At 36.7% G+C, this 18,679-nt stretch overlaps 1 protein-coding gene across 1 annotated transcript in view; it reads right to left on the minus strand.

Annotated features, from left to right (window-relative positions):
- WDR27 (WD repeat domain 27) overlaps window positions 1-18,679 on the minus strand; it is a 68,860-nt gene that overhangs the window by 46,376 nt on the left and 3,805 nt on the right. Inside the window, exons 4-15 of the mRNA XM_054396746.1 lie at window positions 18,446-18,559; window positions 16,476-16,527; window positions 14,940-15,013; window positions 13,943-14,057; window positions 12,504-12,636; window positions 9,077-9,180; window positions 8,619-8,686; window positions 7,516-7,649; window positions 6,720-6,796; window positions 1,558-1,636; window positions 1,008-1,073; window positions 516-619 (exon numbers count right to left, since the gene is read on the minus strand). Of these exons, the coding sequence (XP_054252721.1) occupies window positions 516-619; window positions 1,008-1,073; window positions 1,558-1,636; window positions 6,720-6,796; window positions 7,516-7,649; window positions 8,619-8,686; window positions 9,077-9,180; window positions 12,504-12,636; window positions 13,943-14,057; window positions 14,940-15,013; window positions 16,476-16,527; window positions 18,446-18,559 (1,120 nt within the window). The remainder of the gene's footprint in view (window positions 1-515; window positions 620-1,007; window positions 1,074-1,557; window positions 1,637-6,719; window positions 6,797-7,515; window positions 7,650-8,618; window positions 8,687-9,076; window positions 9,181-12,503; window positions 12,637-13,942; window positions 14,058-14,939; window positions 15,014-16,475; window positions 16,528-18,445; window positions 18,560-18,679) is intronic.

Here is an 18,679-nt window from a genome sequence, read left to right on the forward strand (position 1 = left end):
CATAAATATTAATTATTGCATTTCCTACTTTACAGAGACCACTTGAAAGATTATTCCTAGCTGCAATTCCAAGTTGCCAATTTGCAACAGAAAATATATCACAGAGCTGGGAACTATCTGAACAATACAGATTGCAACGGTAAAAGGACACCTCTTTACAATAGGATTATTTTACTATTTTGAAACAGAACTTCAGCTTTAATACACCTAAATGACACTAAGTAAACACCTCAGGAAAATTCCTTAGTGAAAGAAATTGTTAAGCTACTAAGTTGTAAAGGGGAAGTAGTAGAATACGTCCAAAAAGAAACAAGAACCCTTTTGCACATGTGTCAGCAGCTTGCATGGTTTTGCAAGTTCAAAAAAATTTATGATCAAATAGTACATGGTATTGCCAGAAAGTTTACTGAGAAGTTACCTAGTAAATCCATGGTCTTAATAAAACATGTCACACAAATTTTGGTTTTCTTTCTGCATACTGACACAATTGTATATTTTATAAAACCTGTACATACCAGAATGCTGAATTGAAAAAACTGGAGTTGGTTTACAAGCAACGGATATCTTTTTCTTGTATTTGATTGGAGGATAACTTTCTACTGGATATTCTTTATTTTTACTTCAAAGAAAGAAAGGGAAAAACATTAAGCTATCTGAACTCAATATATTTTCATTTCAGTTATGAAATCAAAGTGCTTTAAAACCTATTCTGAGCATCTTTATATAAGTATTTCCTGGAAAACATATATGAAATCCAAGCTAAGAGGCAGAATGTATGAATATTAAATTGTCACACTCAAATTATTCCTATCACTGTCAGGAATTAATGTGGACTTGTAATGTAAGAGAAAAAAAAAAAACAACAAACAAACTTGAACTTCTTAAGCTGCACACCTATCTAATAGAAGCATTTAAAGAATGCAAACTCCACCTTGTTATTACAATAAGCAATAATGGAGTTACACTGATGATCTATTTAATAAGGTACTAGGTTCTAGATCACCCACCTTTTACAACTGGTCTTCAATTTTGATACCTCATTTTTCTTCAAGTTTGGAGAAAACATGGTCATTCTGCAAGAAAGTACACAGACTCTCCTATATGAAATATAGGAGAGAAATAGTCTATTCCAAACAAAACAATTTTATTTCCTTCTTACTATTTATGTCTACAAGTAGTGTCAGTAGGTAAGATAATACACATATTGATGACATAACTTTCTAACGGTCTAATGCTGTACTTTGCACCTAAGGTTTTTCTTTCTGAGATTTCCTTGTTGGATAATACCTTCTGAAGGTCAAAATCCAGTCATGTAAGGTTCTAAAACATTCTTTGCAACCTGAAGAAGAGTTTAATCATATGAAAGAGAAAGAATGTCTAATACAGGCTTTTTAAGGAAGCTGAACAACATATTTTGCTGTTCTATGACCTTTTAAAAATGACTTAGCTGAATAATATGTTTTTTATATGGGATTAATTTCACAACCATGAGACTCTATGGCTCTATTATGTGACAAAATATCATACACCAATAAAACAGACAAAATATCTACTCACCGTGGTGCTGCTCTGTAACCTGATGACTTAATTTTATTATGGAAAACCAATGGCTGATCTTTCACTGTGCTTTTCACTCCTACAGCAAAATAATTTAATTTTCATTAATGTTTTTAACATATTTTTACAGTCAAGATAGATACTTTATTGAGCAAGCACAGCAGAAATATTTGAGGTTTCCTTATGTTATAAAACACATTTATGACCACTCCCTCTAAAACATAATTACTGAGAAATGTGAACTGTTACATTGCATAACATTTCTTCTCCAATAATATCAATGACTATGAACTTCTTTAAACTTTGAATTAACAAGAATAGTGTTCTGAGGAACTTTTTTCACCGTTCATTCACAAATGTGATTTTGCAGTTGCCTATTTTATGCTTAGGTGTCAGTGTCCACTTGGGAAACTCTTGCAGCTAGATCTGCCTGATGGTTGTGTTATTGTTCCTCAGTAGCTTTGTTCTTAGGAATGTGAGCATCGATGTGTCTCACTTTCACTGGAATTCTCTCAATGCAAGCAGCAATGTCTTGCCACAGATCTGCAGCCCAGATAGGCTTTCTTTTTCTCTACCATCCATTCTTTTTCCAGTCTTTTAGCCAACCCCACAAAGCATTGGCTACCATCCATGACTGTGACATTTGTGCTGCTATTAGCACACATTGGGTGCCACGTTGGGTGCCAAAAAATAATGTATGAAACAGTGTGAGAGCTGAAATCCTCCCCACCGACAATAACCAGGCTAGCTCAGTCTGGAAGCAAATGAAAGCTGTATTTACAAGCAAATCTACAATCTATGATGAAATGTAATGCATATGTACAAATATACACTATTCACAACATTTACAAATATGTACAATCAAGAGAAAAGCACAACCAAGCTCCCTTTGCTTCCCCCAAGGGGCCTCTCCCTTCCCCAGAAGGAATCCTGCCAGACACCCCTGGCAGAAGGCAGAGAGTTAAGAAGCAGAGAGGCTGTTAGACTTAGCTTGCCAAGGTCAGTGTGTTATCTTCAGCCAGAAAAGAAGAAGCAGCAGCCAGACAGCCCAGCAAGCAAGCTGAGTCAGACTCAGACTGCCCCAACGTTGTTTTGAGATTCTTAAACATTTCTATTTCTCCAATGGAAGTGTTTAGAATAATCATTATTTTGCTTTCTTACACCCAATAGTGATTTATTTACATTCTTCTGCTTTCTCTGCTTGAACTTTAAGAAAAATTAAAAAGACAGTTTTAAACCGTCACATTAGGCTTTATATTCACAGCTTATAGTCAGAATACAGAATACATTTAATGACCTGGCTGCAAGTATCACAGTATATCAGAGGATGGAACAGACCTCAAGAGATCATCGGGTCCAACCCCCCCTGCCAGAGCAGGATCACTTAGGGTAGTCTGCACAGGAATGCATCCAGGTGGGTTTGGAAAGTCTGCAGAGAAGGAGACTCCACAACCCCTCTAGGAAGCCTGTTCCAGTACTCCATCACCCTCACTGTAAAGAAGTTTCTCCTCATGTTGAGGTGAAATCTTCTATGTTCTAGTTTGAACCCATTGTTCCTTGTATTATCACTGTGAACCACCAAAAAGAGCCTGGCCCCCTCCACTTGACACCCACCCCTCAGATATGTATAGATATTGATCAGATCCCCTCTCAGTCTTCTCTTCTCAAGACTAAATAGCCTCAGGGATCTCAGTCTCTCTTCATAAGGGAGATGCTCAAGTCCCCTAATCATCATCGTGGCTCTCTGTTGGATTCTCTCCAGCAGGTCTCTGTCTCTCTTGAACTGGGGAGCCCAAAACTGGACACAGTATTCCAGGTGTGGTCTCACCAGGGCAGAGTGACCTGCTGGACACACCTTTCTTGATACATCCCAGGATCCCATTGGCTCTCTTGGCCACAAGGGCACATTGTTGTTCCATGGAGAACTTGCTGTCCACCAGCACTCCAAGGTCTTTCTCTGTGGAGCTGCTTTCCAGCAGGGCAGCCCCTAACCTGTACTGGTGCCTGTTGTTATTTCTCACCAGATGTAGGACCTTGCACTTGTCCTTATTAAACTCCATGAGGTTTGCCTGCACCCAGCTCTCCAGCCTGTCCAGGTCATGTTGGATGGCTGCACAGCCTGAGGGCTGTCAGCCAACCCCCCCAGTTTTGTATCATCAGCGAACTTGCTGAGGGTACTCTCAATGCCCTCCTCCAGTCGTTGATAAAGATATTGAACAAAACTGGAACCAGTACTGATCCCTGGGGAACACCACTTGCCTCAGGCCTCCAAGTTGACTCTGTGCCACTGATGACAACCCTCTAAGCTCTGTTGTGGAGTCACTTTTCAATCCACCTCACTGACCAACCATCTATGCCACATCTCCTGAGCTTTTCTATGAGGATGTTATGGGAGACTGTATCAAAAGCTTTACTGAAGTCAAGATATATGACATCCACTGCTCTTCTCTTATCTACCCACTTGGTCATAACTTCATAGAAGGCTATCAGGTTAGTTAGACAAAATTTCCCCTTCGTAAATCCATGTTGGCTACTCCTGATAACTTTCTGGTCTTCTATGTGGTTAGAGATGACCTCCAGGATGAGCTGCTCCATCATCTTTCCAGGGATGGAGGTGAGGCTGACTGGTCTGTAGTTGCCTGGGTCCTCCTTCTTGCCTTTTTTGAAGACTGGAGTGACATTTGCTTTCTTCCAGTCATCAGGCACCTCTCCTGTTCTCCAGGACTTTTCAAAGATGATGGAGAGAGGTTCAGCAACACTATCAGCCAGCTCTCTCAGCACTCATGGATGCATCCCATCAGGGCCCCTGGATTTGTGTAACTTCAGATGGTATAAGAGATTTTTAACCCTGTCCTGGCTGACCAGTGGAATGTCCACATCTCTCCAGTTCTGTTCCCTTGCTTCTAGAGACTGAGGTTCCTGAGGGCTGGTCTTAGGAGTGAAGACTGAGGCAAAGAAGGCATTCAGCAACTCTGCCATCTCTGCATCATCAGTTACTGTATCTCCCCTCTCATTCAGCAGTGGGCCCACCTTTTGCCTGCTCTTCCTTTTCTCATTGATATATTTGAAAAAACTCATCTTGTTCTCTTTCACCCCTCTCTCGAGATTCAGTTCCAGGAGGGCCTTGGCTTTCCTTGTTGAATCCCTACATTCTCTGGCTACATCTCTATAATCCTCCCAATTGACCAGTCCTTTTTTCCACATATAGTAAACCACCTTTTTGGTTTTGAGTTTTACTAAGAGTCCCTTGCTTATCCATGCAGGGCTTCTGCTTGCTTTACTTGATTTTTTTTTCAAGGGAATACGTTTCTCTTGAGCTTGGAGGAGGTAATGTTTGAACACCAACCAGCTCTCTTGGGCCCCCCTTCCCTCCACAGCCCTAGTACACTGGATATTTCCAAGTAGAGTCTTGAAGAGGGGAAAGTTGGCCCTTTTAAAGTCCAGGGTTGAAATTTTACTTATCACCCTGCTTCTTTGTCTGTTGATATTAAACTCTAACATGTCATGGTCACTACAACCAAGATTACCCCCAACCTTGACATCTACAACCAGTCCTTCTTTGTTTGTTAATACCAGGTCCAGCATTGCACTTCCTCTTGTTGGCACAAATCAATGTTTGTGTTTTTACATGGCAGAAGTCATGAATAACATCTGCATTCGCATTGCTGTATTAAGAAGCCTATAAGAGAGGCTCCAGTCAAAAAAATAAAATATGAGCATTTCACATCCACAGACATAAAATAATTAAATAAACTTTTTAAAGTATGAAATCTTGATGATATTCCTGGGAAAAAACTTCAGGTGCATTGGGATGATCTCACAGACACATTTAACTGTGCTGAGGACAGAAGCTACTTCAGCTTCCACCATGTATCCTTTTTCTTTCTGTAGCATCATGACAAAACCAGTCGTTCCTGGGAAGCTCCCAGTACCACTTGCCATAAGAGAACATAGGATTTCCCTACAGCAGCTAATCTGAGCACAGGGTGTCAACAAGTGTAGTACAGATGTCAGCACTAGGCATCTGAAAAAGCATGGAATACTAGCTAAAACACTACAGATGCCTTCTTGGAATATCATTAAACATTCCAACAGATCCAAAATGTACAGTCAACATGGCAAAAAAGAGATTATTTCTACATGTTGCAGCTACCAGTATATTTTACATCTTTCCTAAAGAAAGGGTGACTACCTACATTTAGCATTTGTCTGGAGCTAAACTAAAGCAATCAGTCTATCATCCAATGACTTCTTCCCAGCAGAGAAAAGGAACTGGAAAAGGAGATTGACAGGTTGAAACAAAACCAGATTTAATTAAAGAGTAAAACTGGTACCAATGTCAAAGTTACACTTAGCCCAGAAAAAGTGCAGTAATCACAACACAAAGGAAGGCAATCGTCAAGAGCAGAAGGAAAGGGAGCACATGAACCAGCAATGGACAAACCTCACCCCTTCCACTTAACCAAACTTCCTCCTTTATACTGAGTGCAATGATCACAGAATAGGACACATCTGTGAGCCAGCTCAAGTCAGTAGTCCTGGCTGATTCAGCCTGCAGTCCATGGCTGACCTGTGATCTTGTCCACACAAAACTAGGACAATGATGAAAAACTTAATTTGTAAGTGGTGGGGAGGGTTTGTTTGGTTGTTTGGTTTTACTTTGCTTTACTGTTGCTAAGCAAAAAAATCTACAAGTGCTTTAACAGCAATTGGAAGTCAGGTCCTTTCTTTTAAACAGTAGGACATTAAGGCAAAAATAAACTTCCTAAACTTGCAGGTACTGACAAAAGACTATTCAGGACAATAACATTAACTGAAATTAAGAAAGAAACAACAAATTATACAGAAAAATATATTGCATGCTATGGAAAAATAACGACTTATGAAAAATGTAAATATTCTACACTCTTAAAAATGTTTTATAATCCACAAAAGGTTCTCACAGAATTAGTTTTGAAAGAAGAAAATTACCTTACTACCATCATTTTCACTACATATTCATGTGTAAAATAAGAAGTACTAGTAGAAGTACAAAATTCCTCCTATTAAAATAAAAAATAATGCAATACATATTTAAAATAGAAATAAATATACTGATTGCATTAAGCACCAGGTAATAAATGTAACTTTTTCACTTAATATCACAACTGGTCTTTACTTACCAAGTTTTTTACTAGAAGGTTCTTTCATGTTTTTCCTTAGACCTTTGCACAATGGAGAATTTGTCAATACAGAACACCTAAAGCCAAGCACAAGAACTAATCAATGCAATGAAGAAAAGCATCAGATTAGGAAAAGTTGCCAAAATTTCATTTAACTATTGTGTGTCTGCATATATATATACTTGTGATACCAGTGATATATTCATAAATAAAAACAAGGCATAGTGAATTAGTTATCAACTCAGATACCTAGCAGTACAGACAACCCTTCATCCTGGCTAGATTCACAGACCATTGTATTTACATGTTAAATCCCATTTCTGTGAATATTAACCAATGATTTTATTGTAAGAATTGAAATCTGCACTTCGGTGAATATTGTAAGTATTCTACTGTCTTCAAGAGGTATTTTCCTGGAAATCATTTACAGGGACATGAAGGACAAGAAACTAGTAGTAAGCATGGTTCCACCAAAGGGAAGTCATGCTTAATTATCTTGATGAGCTTCTCCCTCCTTGGAGATATTCATAAGTAATTTGGACATGGTGCTGGGCAACTGACTCTATGTGGCTCTGCCTGAGGAGGGCAGTTGGACAAGCTGACCTGCAGAGGTACCTTACAGCCTCAACCATTGTGTGATTTCCTCACTCAATACAACTAAAGCATGATAGGAAAACGAGCAAAATAAAACTGTATCAACAAATAGCACCGTACAAAACCATCCAATGCACTTCAGTACCAGGAAAACAAATGCATGATCCAGCTCAGAGGGAAAAATCTTTTTCTTGTTCTGTACCTGGCAATAACTGACAGACTGCTGTCATTTCCACGTAGGAGAAAATCACTTTGCTGAGTTCTCACCAATGCAGCAAGGTTAACTTCCAACACAGCAGTCATATCTTCAAACATTGAGGTGACCAAGCATAAAACCTGAAGCAATTATACCATAAAATAAACCTCCATTTACTTTACAATTTAATCCCCAACACTGAAACATTTATAATGGAAAATGAAATCACATTCTCTTTTATGAAAATTAGTAAAAAAAATCCATGGGTTTAGTCTTGCAGAGCATTAAACAACAAAAGGTGGTTAACACTGTCTTGCTTATGTTGCTAAAATACGTGTCTTAACCGAATTGCACATGTAACAGTCACAGAAATTCTAATACATTCTACAGCACTGATATTTCTGCAGTAAGAACCACACGTGGAAGAATTATCAGTTTCAGAAACATGCTGAGAACATGCTAAGAGATTAATTTAAAACAAAATCATTCTATAAAACAAAACAATACTGCTATGTTAAATATGTAGAAAGGCACAGATTTAGCTCAGTTCTTTAGGAAAACTGTATCCAAAATGGAGCATACAGACAAGAATGCCTTTCCTTTCCTTAAAAGCACTTTTAGTAATTTTTCACAGAAACTTTCTCACAAATCAAATAGCTTTCACAGATTTTCTGGAAGGACTCAGAAGCAATTCACCCCAACATTGTCTGAGAAACAAGGTGTAACAGTGTTGAGGTTTTCTACGTTTGGCTGATTTTGTTTTGGTTTTGGTTTGTTGGTTTTTGTTTTCCCAAAAGAGTGCCTCTGCTTTTCCAGTGATCATTCTTGACATTCAGAGTACACATCAAACACTGTAAAAATCAAGTCAATTTTTGCTTATTAATCCCTTTGGACAGTACAAAAACTCTGAGAGCTTCAGAACTAGCCAGCTACTTAGACTATTAGATTTCATAAGGAAGGATCAACCCTTTCCAGAGAAACTACTATGTAACAAACACCAAGCAAAACAAATGCATACATTAATCTATAAACAAAAAGTGTAATTAATATTTATTGACAATAACTGGAAATGTAAACATTTGTTAAATCAATGTTTACTGTATACTTACTTTTCCATTAACTGACTTCCTTGTTAATGCACATGATCCAGCAATCTGAATGCTGAGGTCACTGTAATCTTTACCAAAAAGAACATAGTGCTATAAAATTATATTTACAGTTGAAAAGAAAAAACTATCTCTAAGACAAGCAAAATCCCCCAACTAATGTGATAACACCATAATTCTCCATGTTCAGCATACATCCTTCCAGCTTACTCCCACATTGTAAAGTAGGAGTAGAATATCATCCTTGTATTTAATATTCATGCACTGCAAAATCAGATTAATTGCTAGCCACTACAGAAATCTGGTGTGGACATTTGAGACAAGTCAGCAGTGCTAAAAAAAACCATAACAAATTAATTAGAAAAGCAAATTTTGCTATTTAACAAACTAATTCTTATACTGTTTGTATCAGATAATAAAGGAAAGCACTCACATTATGGTATAGGCAGATATAATCATACCTTTGTAAGACAAAAAGGCTTCTAATTCAAAATTTGCCATATTAATTATTAACAAGCCAGTAGAGCTTCCTATCCAAAAATAGCTAGTATTCAGGGCAGAATATCTATTTTTAGAAGGAAAAAAAAAATTAGTATGATAAAGAAGCTTCTTATTACTATACAAGACACATCAATTGTTTTCATTTGTTAGGCAATCCCAGGATAACAATAATAACCCACATTAAAAAAAAGAAAAAGAAATTTACTGTCTTTTAAAAAAATCTGTAGCTTAAAGCAATAAGTCTTAATCAAAATTGCTAAAGTTTTGGACACTAAGAACAGAAAACAATCCTTGATTTTATATAGGTGCTCACATCAATTCTAAAACAGCATATGATTCAAAAATTACTGTGTTTTTCCACAGTAAGGAGGTGCTGTAAAAGCACAGTATACATAGACGGTAAATTGAAACAAAGAGGCAAATCCATATACATTCTTATTTTTACCACCTGGAACATGAACATAAAAAAAGCAGTGAAATTTAAGATGTGTATGTAAATAGTTAAAGAGGAAAAAAAACAGCATAAAATAAGGAGAAAAATTTTAAAAGACCAACAGTCAAGCCTGCAATGTCTGTCTCAGTCTTTGCTTAGTGGCAGTAGTATTGCAGTTAGGTAATGAAATCCAGCCTTCGCAACCACCACAAAGCATGCTAACTGGTTACAATTTCAGTCAACACTCTCACAGAAGAAACATGCTATCAAATATAAGATGATTATAATAAAATAATAGTTGTCATTCTCAAAAACTAAAAATGTTTTGATGCAACAGTAATTAAAAATTGCCATCAACATTTCAATAAATTTCCCAAATAAGAGCAAGCATACTTACTGGTTTGATTTGTAAAGGCAAACCACAATGGCTGAAGTAAGGGTGTTGAAAAACATAAAGCTGAAACTTGGCATGAAAAGACTCACCATGGTGACTTAATAATTTTTTGTATTAAAACAAAATAAAACAAAACATCCCAAATGAAACAACCTAACAAAAAATACCAATACAAAACCCCAAAAAGCACCCAAATAACCCAGAAACAGTCAAATAGTTTAAAAAGCAGACTGGGAAAGACAGCTTCACTTCTGGCTTGTGACACTTTCATGTGCTCTGTATAGTTTTATTAATGGTTTGCACTACTTTCATGCAGGGCAATAACAGACTGATCTGTGAAATTTTTACACTATAAATAAGTGGCATTATAAAGTTGATCTCACATACACTTTACAGTAATAAAATGCAATTCACTGTGATGAAATTAATGTCAGAAAGGCTAAGGAAGTACAAGATGCATGATTTTCTGAGTATCAATATTGTACAAATGATTGATTGTTGTGTGTCATTGTGGATAAGAAAAGTGATAGAACAGGGACTGCTTGGTCATTCAGACAAATCTAAACCACCTGCTAAAATCAACACATGGTAATTTAAAAATCAAACTTCTATAAACAACAAAAAAAGCTAATGGAGCTGGATTAATAGCAAGAATTTAATGGTCATGGTTGTTTATAGGCAGAACAAAACCTCCAAATATGCTGTGACAGCTGAAAGGGTAAATAGTTATTAGACATACAATGCCAGGCAATATCAATTAGGCATTGGTAAGTGATGTTATCCCAATTCAGAAAATTATTTAAGTCAACTTCTTACTGTGGATCCACTTCAGGCAGCCATGTCCAGAAAGGGTATTGAAAATGAGACTACATTTCAGAAAAAAAAGTTCAAAGGCAAATGTCAAAAATGTTACAGACAACATGCCTACCTGTCCTGAAGGGACAAGCCTTAAAACATGCCCTGAGCAAAACAATGGGCTAAGCACCTGTGAATCTGCAAACCTGGACATTTCCTGTGGTCCAGAAGGTCCAGGTAAATGTGTAGCATGTGATCCATTTCTGACTGACCTTTTAACACACCTGTGAACTGTGTGTGCCTCTGACCATGTTTGGACTTGCCTTATTCTACAGGTTAAGGCATCGAGTTACTAATGGACATTAATTGTCTTCAGACAGTATTTAAACCAGCCAAGATGGTAGGCAATTTGCCTTGTTCTTACCAAGAAAGCAACAAGAGCCAAGATGCTGCCGAAGCTGCAGCTGAAAAGCTTGTCCTAGCAGGCAAACTACACCATGGCCGGGCCAAGAGCTGCAAGGGGAGAAGCTTCTCCCAGTGCCGAGAAGCTGACACAGCGAAAGCACTGAAGGAACCGCAAGCCACAGCTGGCCAGCCCAACACATCAGCTCTCTTGCCAGCAACGCACCAAGGGACACATCCCTAGAGAGAGCTACTGCAGCCTGACTCAAGAGAAAGGACACAAGGAGCCCTGGCAGCAACAACCTTCCTTGTACCATGCCCCGGGGACGTGGCCCCCTGAAAAGCTAACGCTGTGAGTAAAGCCAGCTAATTTGCTATAAAGTTCCATCTTGTGGGAAACACCAAATTGCAGCACCTCTCCTTCCAATTTGAATTGCTGTATTGGAAATTCTCAGATTTTTGCTTCAATCATTTAAACTGTCTTCATATTTCTTGTATGTGGAATATATTACCCACAACCAAATATCAGTACCTGTAAATATACTTTGTAAACAAGTTATGGTAGTGTCTGAAGATATCATTGCCTGAAATATTAAATATATTTATATTTTATAACACTAACACAAATTGCAAGCTATTTTGTCTAGAACTTGTTCATGAGCTATAATTTGCTATGCAAGGGGGGAACTTGATAGTTGTTACCTCTAGGCTATCAGGACAAAAAAACTTATTAAAACTCAATAACTGTGCAAGAAAACTCTCAAAAACAAATCCTGAGGTGCCTGATAATATGGTTAAACTTCTCTTCAGTAAAGAAATGCAGTATAAGGGTTAATTCATATACCTCTCTTCTACCTGACCAACCACTTCCATGGGATGGAATAAAAACATCATGTTTTGAACTTGTCTTTCTGACAGAAGTTTGACTAGAACAAGTCATGTAGTTCACAAGTTATTTAAATTTGGAGGTAAACCAACACAGGCACACAGTGACTGCAGCAGACTTATTTCCTTAGGAGAATGAATTAAAAATAAATTAAGCTTTTTAATTCTAACTGGCTTAATTATTTTTTAATTGATCTTCCCAGATCAGCTGGTATCAACAGATGTTAAAACAGATATTCCCAGCACCATTTGTATAGAATTATTTTTCAGACTAGAAACATGTTTTAACTTCGTATCAATTTGTGTGTATTACCTAAGAGTAGGCTACTAAAACTTGCAAATCACTAAATACATTCTTTGATTTTCCTATTGTATTTAAAAAATAAATAGCAAGTTGCAGTGAAAATAATCAAAAACCCCTAGGAACTCCTAGGAATTGATTCCAGCCAAGTACTTGGTGGTATTTAAAAGGACTTACGTGTTTTCGTCATTATGGAAACATACTAAAAAGTCACAGTGCTCAATTAAGAGGATAGGCAAAGATGTTTCCACTGATCCGTCCAGTCTCTCATTGTTTGTTGTGCAAAGCTGTGAAATATTTTGCCTTTCACCTAAGAAAGAATCAACAATATCAGCTACCAAAAAAAACCCCAAACCAACCACAAAACAAAACCCCAACAAAACAAAACCCATAAAGTGAAACAGACAAGATTTAAGAGAAAACTGGTAGTACTGTAGCATAAGTGAGAGCCCTACCACAACAAATGAGTTTCTATTTCAACAGAGCTTTCCGTCTTGAAATATCTTTCCTCATTATCATGCTATTTTTAGTACCATCTTCTAACACCTAGAGATAAATTCCAAAGATCCTACTTTAGAACAGAAAAGGAGCTGGCAGAATTTAGGCATGTCCATCACAAAATGTGACTCTGAAAGTCATATTCCAACAGCCCTTAAATATGCTGGGTACTTTTCGACTTAGCCTGAGAATTCCCTTGACACCAAAGATGCAGCATAATCCAAAACCAAGATGGAAATCCGCCTCAGTTTAATTCTCCCAAGAGTTATCCAATCCACTGTGAAAGTGTAGTTCATACCTACAAACTACTAGCACTGAATTCAGCATTAGAAAGACACTGCATCCTCCAAAAATGAAAGTGATACCCATATATTTTAAATAGTAACAAGAAACATATCAGCCTTTCTCATTAGGTTAGGACCTTAGGATTATTGAAGCTGAGCCACCAGGCAGCTAAGAACACAACAGTCACTGGAGCCAGGAAAAGAGCAAGGGAAACCGTATCTCCCTTTCCCTAAAGAAAGCTTCCTCTTACTTGCCTTTAACAGGCACTTCATCTAGAATACAGATAGTCTGCATGCCTCATTGGGGAACATGGAATCACATTGCTAAGGTTATCAGTGCAGTCTTAGAAGTCTTTAAAGTACTCTGTGTTGTATCACTAAAAATACCACTGACAGAAAATGTCCTATCATGGAGGCACTGGTATGGAATTAAAACAAAAAACAGAGATTCCTAGAAGCTTCAAAAGTAAGTGAGAAATGATACTGCACCTAGACAATGGATGAAATTTTAGGCACTAATTCTGATCTTACTGAAGCCTTGGGAAATTAATTCAGTGAAAACAAATACTTAATAGTTATTGTCATGCAATGTTTTATAAGCAGATGTATTGGGTAAGACTTTACTACAGACATACATGCATAGTTCTTTCCAGATCTATCAAACAATTATTTCCAGACATACCAATACCCGACTTCATATCAGCTTCAGTAAGAATTCCATGCCAATCTGAGACTCATAACAATCATTTATAATAAACTCTCACAGTATAAAAAGCACACAGAGGCCAGTAACAAGAGTATATCATAAAGAGCATTCTACAAGCATTGTGGTACCTATTTCTTTTCCAGATTTCCACACTTTATTACAGAACTTCTCTTGTTCTTTCTTTAAGTTGATATGTGCTACACAACGGTAATTATGATCTCTGATTAAACTGAAGATCCAAAGCTGCGAGAAGAAGCAATTGCAATAACATTTTGACACTAAAATTCACTAAACATGAATACAGACTAATCATCCAATACTTAAAACTGTTGATGTAACTAATGGATTTTTGTATCTGGAATATCACCTTGAACCAGAAATTCAGTTATGTGCATTTCTAAAATTATCACAGGATATATTCAATATTACTAAAAAGCAGTCATTGCCAATTTGAACTGCATATCTAATTCCTACATGTTTATGTCTTTAAAAGAACCTCCTCATAGACTAGTCCCCACAATTAAAAGTCACAGCAAACCTGCATGTACTTGCTTACTGAGTCATGTACATGAATTTCTTTTTTTTTCTTTTCTCTTTTTAGACACCACTATAGTTAAATCTTTGATTTTCTTCACAATTCAGTGAATGGCAACAATGAAGGAAAACAGATGGAAAATCCCATGTAAATATATTCTTAACACTAAAATAAAGAGGAGGTGAAATGCATGTTCACATTTTATCACGCTTTGATGAGAACTGAAACATGCCAAAACCATTGTCTCTTCCATTTACTGCCATGTTTCACTCTTTGGCCAATAAGGAGCATCCTAATTTTCATTATTTTCATTTAAAACAGATATATTTGTAGCCTCTCAGTGTACTTATATAATCACTGATGTTGCTCCTAAAAACTTTCCTGGTTTTCAGGAAAAGTTTCCATTTTGTAATATAGGTCTTATATACCATATATGCTTTATGCTCAAAGCATTATATTATGCTTAATAAAATAACTGTTGCATCAGCTCAAAATATGTATGCAGATTGTGAAACTTTTTTTACAGACAGATACATTAACAATAGTGGACTGTGTTGACACAGAAACTCATGTTAATAGGTAATTCTTACCTGTCCCTCAGCACATCCAGTGATAATCTGTTTATTTTCTTCATCAATTAGCAGACTTAGCAAAGGATATGCTGCTTAAAAAAAAAAAATATAAAATAATTTCCAGACACAAATCAGATATTTAATTAAAATATATGATTCAAAACTTAATACTCCTATTTATAAAGACAGGTGGAAAAAAAACATTACTTCAATTCCTACAGCTGCACAATGCTTTGTGTGTCTTAACCTTTTCTTGCTAAGAGTATTCCATTTGTAAGTCTGTGGCCTGCCTTGCACCCAAGCTGCTATGGCAATGGTTTCCTGCACCCCTTTACCTAGGCTGCTGTATAAATGGTTTTCAGGGCCCTGTGGCAGTGGTTTTTCCTTGTTTCCATGCTGTTATTCTCATGGTCTTGTACTTGCAAACCCTAATATTGCAGTTAAGGCAGGTTTTCAAGGGCAGTAATTGCTACGGTCAACCAAGACAAGAATCACACTTTCATACACTTCTTTCTTACCATGCAGTATTAGCTTTTAGTTTTAGCTTTCAGTCATCCAATAGCACAAAGCTTAACAACAAATCTGCATGCAACTCATGGCCCCAAAGTGCACTGCAATCACCACTAACAGCACTACAAGCAGGACCTTGGGCAACTCAAAGGGGAGTTTGGGCAACTCATGTTGAAAACTATATGGTTCCTGTAGGAAAAGTGCTATTGGAGGAGGAGGCCCTGCTGCACTGGAGACAATGCTTGCCCAATTCATCTCCTTTTGTTCTTGTCTTTCCACAAAAGTAGCTTCAAAGTCAATAAATGCCAAAAGCTACAGACACTGCTAATACATCTACATATGTTGCAGTATTTCCTTTCATGTCATATACAAAGCTTGAAAGAAAACAAGCTCATTGTAATCAGACAGTGAAACTGTACAAAGAGAGCTCCATTTCCATATCTCTATAAATGGCAACCATTGCATGCATCCTAAAAGATAATATGTTTATTACTATGTAGTCTACTAGAATTATTTTCACTGAATTAGCTAAATATTTTGGAACACCTCTCCTATAAGGACAGGCTGAGTGATCTGGGCTTGTTCAGCCTGGAGAAGGTTCTGTGGAGACCTTATGGCAGCCTTCCAGTACCTGAAAGGGCCTAACAGGAAAGCTAGAGAGGGACTTTTTATAAGAGCATGTGGTGATAGGACAAAAGGCAATGGTTTTAAACCAGATCAGGGTAGATTTAGATCGGACATTTGGAAGAAATTCTTTACTGTGAAGGTGGTGAGACACTGGAAAAGGCTGCCCAAAGAAGTGCAAACACCTCATTCCCATAAATATTTAAGACAAGGCTGAAAAAGGCTTTGAGCAACATGGTCTAATAGTAGGTGTCCCTGACCATGACACGGGGGTTGGGACTAGATGATCTTTAAAGTCCCTTCCAACTCAAGCCATTCCATGATTCCATGATTCTATGATTCTATTCATTCTTTAACAGTTTTATATTAGAGAGCAGATATTTTTGCTATGAGAAAGTATATCTAAAAGAGAAAACTTACCCGTTAATACCCCTGACTGATACATTAACTTGCCAGTAGAATAGTCCCACACCTTTAGGAAAAAATCAAACCAAACGACATAGTAAATGCACGCACTTAATTATATCTGTAAGGAAAACACAAACTTCAACAGCCATCATGTGGTGAAAGTCAGGAAATGCAGACATTGAAAGTGACATGATATGGTAAGGATTTTTTTCAGCATCTTTTTTCTAGCTACTTAGGGCTTTGTCTAATTGCGAAGGTGAAATTAGCAAGGTGAAACTCACCTGGTATGAAAACATAAAGTAATTAGAAGTAATATCATCTTTGCTTAGGTTGACCTCTTAGCAACTTGACCTAAACTAATGAAAAGGCATACTGGTTCTAAATTTCACACATGGAACTTGCAGAATTTCACAATTTTCATACTGGGAACTGGGATAAGAGGTCATTATTAATAATATTGATACTTACTATGATCTACAGATGCACATATAGGTCAACTTTAATTATTAACATGACTGTTCCTAAGCTATGCATTCAACGCTTAGTAGTTGATCAAGAAAGCTATTAAAACTAAACTTTTCCTCTTGTGCTGTGATATCTATGAGCCTTCCTCCCCAGAAGTACTTCCACTACATTTATCATAGCTATCACAGATGGGATTGAAAAAATGAGAGCCAGACAGACTGTGCTTTCTGAACATGTTTAGCTCCCAAACTTTTCTCATTGTCCATGTTTCATTTGTCTCTGAATATAAACATTATCCTTCTGAAAAGCTGTTTCCTTAGATATTGTTTCACGAATTTAGCTGAAGAGATTCTTCTCTGTTTCACTTCTTTAGCCAAGTAAAAGGACTTGGGGAGCATAAGGTTTCAGGCACTGCAAGTCCTGAAATCACTAGAGCCAAATGTTTTCATAAACTCCAGTACAGCTGCTCTCAGAACATTACCCCTGATTTGCAGGATTAGACTGAGAAAATAAAACTTGAAGATTTGCTTACTAAATTATTTTAGAGACTTGCAAAACATTTTCATTTGGTTGTCATTTTAGTCCCAACATTTGTCAAGGTTAAAAAAAATGAACCCAAAACTTATTCTTTAGGATTTTTAGAGTTTATCAAGCCTTTAAATTTATATGAAAATTAATATAGATCTTTCCCTTCATTCATTTTTACCTTGATTTCTTGTATCAATATAAACTAAACAAGAAACAAACAGAATTATTAACATTTCCTAAAATCCAATTCAATCTTACCTTTTTTTTTTTATTCAAGACCATAACAAAAGTCAAAATCACATTTTCTCCAGAAGAGAGTTATACAAAAACTAAATTTAGAAACACAATGCAAACCCCATCTTTGATACAGCAAATTCTACTTTTACTTTATCTTGTAGAATCAAGTGCTGGGTTACACTTAGAATCATAGAGATGCTGTACACCAGCATCTCCTGGAAGATACACCTGGGTTCACTCAGAGTCTTCATTTCCCATTACAAAGTTGTCTTCAATTGTTGTCAGGTACAGTAGCAGCAATACATGGTGTCATCATATAAAATGTTGTCTGGCAAAAAATCTTATCAGTACACAACAACCCAACCACTGCATGCAAACCAGTATTTCCAAAAGGGGAAATTACAATCAGTGTCAGCAGACTTAAACTGAACTGTTTTCATTCAGTTCAGAACATCTGAAACACTTCAGTTACAGCCAAACTGATCAAAATATTTTCATTTCCCAGGTAGCTATAATCACCAAAATTAATACTTTACAGTGGAAAGCTTTGAATATACAAAACCTACATTGTTCTTCTAAAAAAAGAGTAATTAAATTTTACAATAATTTCCCAAGCAACTCTAAAAACAGTGTCATGATCTCTATAAGTCAAATATATTCTTAATCTTCAAAAAAATTAAAAATTAAAAATATTATTTCACATATTCATTATATTATGCATTTCTTTAAATGCAGCTCTACAGTTTCCTTGCCTTAAAGGTTCTGTCTTCTGACACTGATATAAGCAAACTTTTCTCCCAAGTGCAAAACTCAGCAGCAGTCACTGGAGCCAGATGGCCATCCAATTCAGCTAGTATAGCTTCATTCTGTGAACACATTAAATTGCAGATTTTAAATGACAACTTGTTAAATGCATTAATAATTGATAAATGTTGAAAAATTGTCAAATTTTGATTACAAATAATTCAGTAAGATTTTTCTTATTA

This window comes from Indicator indicator, chromosome 2 (genome assembly GCF_027791375.1).
Source record: "Indicator indicator isolate 239-I01 chromosome 2, UM_Iind_1.1, whole genome shotgun sequence".
NCBI lineage: Eukaryota > Metazoa > Chordata > Aves > Piciformes > Indicatoridae > Indicator > Indicator indicator.